The sequence below is a fragment of the Dipodomys ordii genome, unplaced genomic scaffold, assembly GCF_000151885.1.
Source record: "Dipodomys ordii isolate 6190 unplaced genomic scaffold, Dord_2.0 Scaffold8, whole genome shotgun sequence".
Taxonomy (NCBI): domain Eukaryota; kingdom Metazoa; phylum Chordata; class Mammalia; order Rodentia; family Heteromyidae; genus Dipodomys; species Dipodomys ordii.
In genome coordinates this window covers 18,524,310-18,532,454 of record NW_012267224.1, presented here as the reverse complement: position 1 = coordinate 18,532,454, position 8,145 = coordinate 18,524,310, and the positions used below count along the sequence as shown (strand labels likewise).

General features: G+C 41.4%; 1 protein-coding gene and 1 pseudogene across 2 annotated transcripts in view; one reads left to right on the top strand and one right to left on the bottom strand.

Annotated features, from left to right (window-relative positions):
* The window catches only part of Rfc1 (replication factor C (activator 1) 1, 145kDa), a 65,489-nt gene that overhangs the window by 9,637 nt on the left and 47,707 nt on the right, over positions 1-8,145 (top strand). For both annotated transcript variants that reach the window (XM_013009047.1, XM_013009046.1), the window contains exons 2-4: positions 1,404-1,532; positions 3,446-3,521; positions 4,137-4,259. In XM_013009047.1, coding sequence (XP_012864501.1) covers positions 1,404-1,532; positions 3,446-3,521; positions 4,137-4,259 — 328 coding nt within the window. The remainder of the gene's footprint in view (positions 1-1,403; positions 1,533-3,445; positions 3,522-4,136; positions 4,260-8,145) is intronic.
* Positions 7,271-8,145, bottom strand: part of LOC105980137 — a 3,375-nt pseudogene continuing 2,500 nt past the window's right edge.

Genomic DNA, 8,145 nt, shown 5'->3' with positions numbered 1-8,145 from the left:
CTTTTTGCTTATGTGGTGCTGAGGAATCGAACCCAGGGCCTCAGGCATGCAAGGCAAGCGCTCTACCACTGAGCCACCTTCCCAGCCCGGATCATGTAATTTTTAAGGAAACAATCTGGCTTAGTATTGGGCATTTGGAGGAGTAAAGAAAAAGAAAGGGAATGTGAATGGAAAGAGATGGGCATAGAGGCACATGCCTGTAAACTGGCACCTAGGAGGTGAGATTTTTCTAGACAGAAATTGGAATGCTTGCTCAGTATTGCCAATGGTTTTTAGTTTCAATTCTCTTGAGTTATATTTTTTCTCTTTTTTTGTCAGTTGTGGGGCTTGAACTCTGGGCCTGGGTGCTGTTCCTTAGCTCTTCAGCTCAAGGCAAGTGCTCTACCACTTGAACCACAGCGTCACTTCCGGTTTTCTGGTGGTTTATTGGAGATAAGAGTCTCACAGACTTTCCAGCAGGGGCTGGCTTTGAACCGTGATCCTCAGATCTCAGCCTCCTCAGTGGGATTACAGGCATGAGTCACTGACCAGTGCCCGTTTCTTTTTTCCTATTTTTTTTCTTGGACTTTTCAGCATTTGTGGTCCAAAGACAAGTTGGAAACCACAACCTATCTGCTGAAAGCCACTTGGAGTTGATCTTCCCATGCCTGTGCCCTCTGACTTACACTGCTTCTCTGCTTTGTGTGTATGTTTGTGTGTTTGATCAGTTACCACTGAGATTCACTGTCATTTCAGATGGTGACACTAATGTGAAACTTTCATTTCCTCCAGAGGCAACAAAGTATTGCCAGCCTCAAATTCAATTCTTTTTCTTATGAGGAAAAACTATGACTTCCTTTATTAACTTATTCACTTGAGCCACAGCTCTACTTCCAGCTTTTTTCTTTCTTTTCTTTTCTCTTTTTTTTTTTCCTTTTCGTTTTGTTGGTTGTGGGGCTTGAACTCTGGGCCTGGGCGCTGTCCCTTAGCTCTTCAGCTCAAGGCTAACCCTGTACCACTTGAGCCACAGCACCACTTCTGGCCTTTTCTACTTATGTGGTGCTGAGGAATGGGACCCAGGGCCCCATGCATGCTAGGCAAGCACTCCTATCACTGAGCAACCTTTCCAGCCCACCTGGGCTGGCTTTGAGTCGCATTCCTCAGATCTCAGCCTCCTGGGTAGCTAGGATTATAGGAGTGAGCCCTCCACCTTTGGCAAGGAAAATTCTTTTGAACTCAAGGTATTTTATCACATAGCGTTTTTATCACCTAGCGTTTTCATGAAAAGAGTACTGCTGTGTGCTTGCTAAGTATGAAGAGATGACTGAGCTCAGAGCTATGAGAATAAAGTGGTCCTGCTTATAATTGAAATTTGAATTTTATTCGGTTAATGTTGACTTAGGAATCTTCTTTTTTGTTTCTAGGATATTCGGAAATTCTTTGGAGTTATACCAAGTGGGAAAAAAGCTGTAAACGAAACTGTAAAGAAGAATGAGAAAACCAAGTCTGCTGAAGAAACTTTAAAATCAAAGAAAGGAATAAAGGAAATCAAGGTCAGTTTTTAAAAATTGGCATACGGTATTTGTACAGGGGAGGATTTTATTGTGACATTCACACATATATGTTCTAATCATTCTCCCTTCCCAAAACAATTTCAACAGGTTTCATTTGTGCTGTTTTCATAGATGCAAACAGTTTACTTCAACTATATTTATCCTGCAGTCACTTTTTTTTTTTTGTCGGTTGTGAGGCTTGAACTCAGGGCGTTGGTGATGTCCCTGAGCTTTTTTGCTCAAGGCTAACACACTAGCATTTTGAGCCACAGGGCCACTTCTGTTTTTCTAGTGGTTAATTGGTGGTAAGAATCTCATGGACTTTCCTGTCTGAGTTGGCTTTGAACTGTGATCCTCAAATCTTAGCCTCCTGAGTAGCTAGGATTACAGGCGTGAGCCACCAGCACCTCACTTTCCTTTTTTGTTTGGGGTCCGGTTGTGGGGCCTGAACTCTGGGCATGGGCACTGTCCCTCAGCTTTTCAGCTCAAGGATACCACTACCACTTGAGCCACAGCGCCACTTAGGCTTTTTTTCTTTTTGCTTATGTGGTGCTGGGGAATTGAACCCAGGGCCTCACGCATGCAAGGCAAGCGCTCTACCACTGAGCCACTTTCCCAGCCCCTCACTTTCCTTTTTTAACTCAGCTTCCCAGTATTACTGGTGCTTGAAATCATGGTCTGGGTGCTGACCTTCACTTTTTCATTCAAAGCTGTTGCTCAGCTGCTTGAGCCACAGCTCTTCTTACTGCTTTTTGGTGGTTAATTGGGGATGAGAGTCTCATGGACTTTTCCTGCTTGAGCTGGCTTTAAAATGTATTCCTCAGATCAGCTTCTTGAGTAGCTAGGATTGCAGGTGTGAACCACTGTACCTGGGCTCAATTCAGGGTAATTGATACGTATATAGTTGGAGATAAGTATCTCATGGACTTTCCTGTCTAGGGTGTCTTTGAACCATGATCCTGAAATCTCAGCTTTCTGAGTAGCTAGGATCATAGGTGTAAGCCACTAGCTCTCGGTTATAATTGTGATTTTATTTATTTATTGATTTTTGGCGGTCATGGGGCTTGAACTTTGCTTCTGGGTGCTGTCCCTCAGCTCTTCAGCTCAAGGCTAGCACTCTGCCACTTGAGTCACAGCACCACTTGAAGTTTTCTGGTTTTTAATTGGAGATAATAGTCTCATGGACTGGGCTGGAAAGGTGGCTCAGTGGTAGAGCGCTTGCCTTGCATGCCTGAGGCCCTGGGTTCGATTCCCAGCACCACATAAGCAAAAAGAAATAGGCCGAAAGTGGCGCTGTGGCTCAAGTGGTAGAGTGCTAGCCTTGAGCTGAATAGCTGAGGGACAGCACCCAGGCCCAGAGTTCAGGCCCCACAACCGGACCCAAAAAAAAAAAAAATAGTCTCATGGACTTTCCGGGCTGGCTTTGAATGGAGATTCTCAGATCTCAGCCTCCTGAATAGCTAGGTTTATTACAGGCGTGAGCCACCAGTGCCTGTGTGTTTTACAGGATTGTGATGTGTGTTTTACAGAAGAGGAGAAAATTTTTTTTGTGTAACTTCCCCTTCCTGATACAGTTATTGTCTGGCTTATTCTTTAACTCAGTAAGAGTACCTGACCATTTTGTGCTAGATGAGTTCTTGCTGTGAAAGACTGTACTATGTGTTGTTTGCGGTTTGGTAGCATCACTTGTTTATACTCATCTGATGCCAGTAATCCTGCCTCCCCTTCAGTAGTGATAAACAGGAATGTTTCTGAACATAGATGTCATCAAGGTGTCAAAATTACCCATTTAAGAACCAAACCCAAGTTTAATGAGGGGAAAATAAAGATATCTATATATTTATATAGATATAGATATACAAATACAGATATATTGGCTTGTTTTTGTTCTAATAATGCTATAATGTTTATAGGTAAATAGCTCTTGTAAAGAAGATGCCTCCAAACAGAAACAAACTAACAGGAAAAAGAGGATCATCTATGATTCAGGTAATATTTCTTTCAAGGCCCTTTAATGTTGTAAAATTGTTTGATATTCCTTAGAGTAGAAATTTACAAACTAGGGCTGGGAAGGTGGTTCAGTGGTAGAGCGCTTGCCTTGCATGCACGAGGCCCTGGGTTCGATTCCTCAGCACCACATAAGCAAAAAGAAAAAAGCCGGAAATGGCGCTGTGGCTCAAGTGGTAGAGCGCTAGCCTTGAGCTGAAGAGCTGAGGGACAGCGCCCAGGCCCAGAGTTCAGGTCTCACAACCAGACCAAAAAAAAAAAAATTTACAAACTAATGCTCAGAGACATTCAGCTCTCTGTGATGTTAATAGGTGTTATGAGAAGAGGGTAGCCCAGGAAAAAAAAGTTATAGAGGCCCCTTCTCAACGGATAATACTTGGTGTGGTAGTGTGTGTCTGTCATCCCAGCAACATATGAGGTCCTAGTAAGGAAGATTGCCTTCAAAAGATGGCTTATGGCAAAAATTCGAGAACCTATTTGAAAAATAAATAAAAAAGGCAAGCATAAGTGCCTGAGGTCCTTTAGGAAGTGGTTCACAGTAACTACTTTAAAAAATCCTGTTTTACTACTTTTCAAAGTTTTATTTTTCTTTCATAGATTCAGAATCAGAAGAGACAGTGCAGGTAAAAAATGCCAAAAAGCAATCAGAAAAATTGCCATTGTCTTCTAAACCCAGTAAAATTTTACGTCAGGACCCGGTTACATATGTTTCAGAAACAGGTAAGGGTACTATGTTCAGTTCTTTTGAGAATTTCTGTGTGCTTTAAGCTTTTCATTTGTATCTGTTTATCTCCTTTCCTTCGAATTGAACTTCTGCTGCCTTTTTGTTTTATTGGATTATATTTTTCAGGGGAAAGTTGTAATTATCATTTTTGGCATTTTCTGAGGGCTGATGGGTCAATTTATTTTCTTTTTTGTTAGAACTCAGGGCCTCATGGACAGTAGACAGGTGCTGTACCACTGAGCTGCATTTTCAGCTCTAGAGGAAGAATTTAAGTGTTCTGTATTGAATCATGTATATGGAAGCATTACCTTGAATCTTATTTTAAAATAGTAGTGAGTCTGGGTGTTGGTGGCTCATGCTTAGTCCTAGCTACTGAGGAGGCTGAGATCTGAAGATCACAGTTCAAAGCCAGCTTGGGTGGGAAATTAACCACCAGAAAACCAGAAGTGGTGCTGTGGTTCAAAGTGATAGAATGCTAGCCTTGAGCAGAAAAGTTTAGGGACAACATCCAATCTCTGAGTTCAAGCCGAATGACTGACCAGAAAAAAAAAATTAGACCTTTTTTTTTGGCAGTCCAAAAAATAATTGGTGAGTTAGTTTAGAATTACCTTTTTTTTTTTTGTGGCAGTGCTGGAGCTTTAACTCTTTAAAATTGAACAAAGTTCAGAGATGAACTTCACAGACAGTATGAGACATTTATGGATGAAGTTGTCAGACTGATTGAAGAAAAAAATGCTTGGGACATGTGTTGTTTTGTCATGCCAGCTGCAGATCGACACTTCTGGCCTTTTTGTTCTATTGCTAAATATGTTCTGTGGCACGTTGTCCCAATGAACTCTTCATTTCAGAGGTGGCCCAGTTTGGACCTTACTGCGTTGTGAAAATTTGAATATGTGAGGGGGTACAGGAAAACAGTATGGTAACAAGCTTAATTACATAACTGAAGGTGGTGTGACCAAGCTTTTTATGATACCCTGGACATGCCAATGGGTGTAGCCAGTCCTGGCCTTCACCTGTGGATCAAGGCTGCTCTATCCTGTAATTTTAAGTACACAAAGGGTCAGACAGTATGAGCTCTGATCACGCATTTTCTTCAATACTCGACTTCTTTTTTCAGTAGAAGAGTCTTTGCATGTCATTTTCTGAAGTGTTCAGCATTTCATCTGGACTTTTTGTGACAATTAGGTCGTGTTTGGGTCATTCTGCCTAGGATGAACATGGATTGTTCCCCTTTCTTTAACTAAAAATCTTGAGGTACAATATACCCATCTACTGTGATGTTCAGTATTACATAGTATTCTGTTTGTTCCTTAGCACTGAAATATAAGGAAGAAATTATTTCTATGTCTTAATTTCGTCCTGTATAAAATAGGGATGACTAATACCTGTTTTTTTTTTTTTTTTTGTGGGTAGTGGGGCTTGAACTCTGGGCTTGGGTGCTATCCCTTAGCTCTTCAGCTCAAGGCGAGTACGCTACTGCTTGAGCTACAGCACTACTTCCAGTTTTCTAGTGGTTTATTGGAGTTAAGAGTCTCAACGGGGTTTCCTGCCCAAGCTGGCTTTGAACTGTGATCCTCAGATCTCAGCCTCCTGAGTACCAAGGATTACAGGTGTGAGCCACTGGTGCCCAGCTTTTTATACATTTCTTTCTTTTTTTTTGTCAGTCATGGGGCTTGAACTCTGGGCGTGGGCACTGTCCCTCAGCTCTTCAGCTTCAGGCTAGCGCTCTACTGCTTGAGCCACAGCGCCACTTCTAGCTTTTTCTGCTTATATGGTGCTGAGGAATTGAACCCAGGGCCTCATGCATACAAGGCAAGTACTCTACCACTGAGCCACCTTCCCAGCCCCCTAATACCTGTTTTTTAAATATCAAATAGCTGGTTAAACTGCATAATAAAAGGTCACCTTTACCAAACAAAACTCAAGGTCTCTCACTTCATTAAACAGCCAAAGTAAACATATTTGCCTGGTCCAACAAGTATTTGGGTTTTACTAAGCAAGAACATTTTACTAGTCAATAGTTAGCTATGATGATATTTATAAACAGTATTTTTCTCTTCCCAAAACTTCAGAAATTAATGCAGTTTTAAAAATAAGTCCCAGAAAATTTATACAAAGCAATAATGAAAGATATTTGTGGCCTCTGAGTTACCCCTTGAGCCAAAGCGCCACTTCAGTTTTCTGAGTGGTTTATTGGAGATAAAGGTCTCATGGCCTTTCCTGCATGCGCTGGCTTTGAACCCCAGTCCTCAGATCTCAGCCCCCTGAATAGCTAGGATTACAGGCATGAGCCACTGGCACCCTGCTGGGACTTATTTTTAAAACTGCATTAATTTTTGAAATTTTGGGAAGAGGAAAATACTGTTTATAAATATCATAATAGCTAACTATTAACTAGTAAAATGTTCTTGGCTGGTAAAACCCACATACTTGTTGGCCTGGGCAAATATGTTTACTTTGGCTGTTTAATGAAGTGAGAGACCTTGAGTTTTGTTTGGTAAAGATGACCTTTTATTATGCAGTTTAATCAGCTATTTGATATTTTTAAAAATATGGGGATTTTTTTTGTCTCTTGAAAATTAATTAAAAAATTTATTTCTTTAAGAACAGTAAGCCATTTTCAATTTTTAAACTTTTTAAAAAAATCAACTGTCTCTCAGTTTCCTTACTCTAATGAAGTTGATCATTTAAAGAAATGCTCAGATACAGCAAAGCAGTTTACCGGCACTGTCATCCAGTGGGCTGCAGTCTACCCTTTCTTCACAAAGCAGGAACACACGATCCACTTAAGAGAGTTGTTCTAGCTGTCCTCAGGAGATCCCACACTGAGCACCCATGCAATCCAGGAACTCACAGACCTCTTTGTAATTGTTTGATTCAAGACCCAGGTTGTCAGAAAACAAGGAATCACCCAAGTGAGACACCCTTCCCAGCACTGTTGATCATCAGCAGATTAAACTTGGAGATGTTCCAGAGCCTGTTCTCCAAATGTTAAAAATACTAATAGTACATAGATTACGTCCAGTTGTATTCTGTTATGTTCTACAGAGTTTGGTTTTGCCTTTTTTTGATGTTGTCTTCTTTTTTTTCTGAGACCTTTCCATTATAGTCATTTGGTTCTATTGCTTTTAACTTCTCTTGATAGTCCAGAGGTAAACCATTTTCCTTTACACCCAAGCAAATAACCTTTTTACTGTGTTGAGGTGGGGGGCACTCTCTTCTTGACTAGAAACTTTAATTTACAACATATTAACCCCTTCTTGCTCATCCAGGGAATTTAAATTGCTTTCGTTAATTTTCCATACCCCTTCCCACACTTCATCGCCAGGACTTTGAGAAACTGTAGCTATACTTATATGCCACCTTTCTCTTGTTTTGCCTTGGAAATTGCCAAAGTCAGTCTTAAAATCCTGCAGGTAGGCCACGCTGCCAAGGGGTTTCGGAGGTGGATCCTCTCTTATAGCAGATTGCTACTGTAGGTGAAGTACAGGAAGGAGTCCCGGTGCTGGCCCACTGTTCTCAGGCCCAGCTCCGTAGGCCTGACAGCGTTGGAGCACCAGCGGAACCCGCCACCCCCGGCTTAGAGCTGTCTCTTGAAAATTATTTATGACTGGTAATTTTAGTTGGATTTCTAATTCTAGAGAAGGTAGTGTTCTTGAAATTATTTATTATTTATTTTTTGTGTAGGAAATCAGTAGGTACAGATTTTGTAGGTGATAGGTCTTTTTGCAGATGTATTTAGGGAAACAGACGAAGTCTGGGAAGGTGGCTCAGTGGTAGAGTGCTTGCCTTGCATGCTTGAGGCCCTGGGTTCGATTCCTCAGCACCACATAAGCAAAAAGAAAAAAGCCGGAAGTGGCGCTGTGGCTCAAGTGGTAGAGT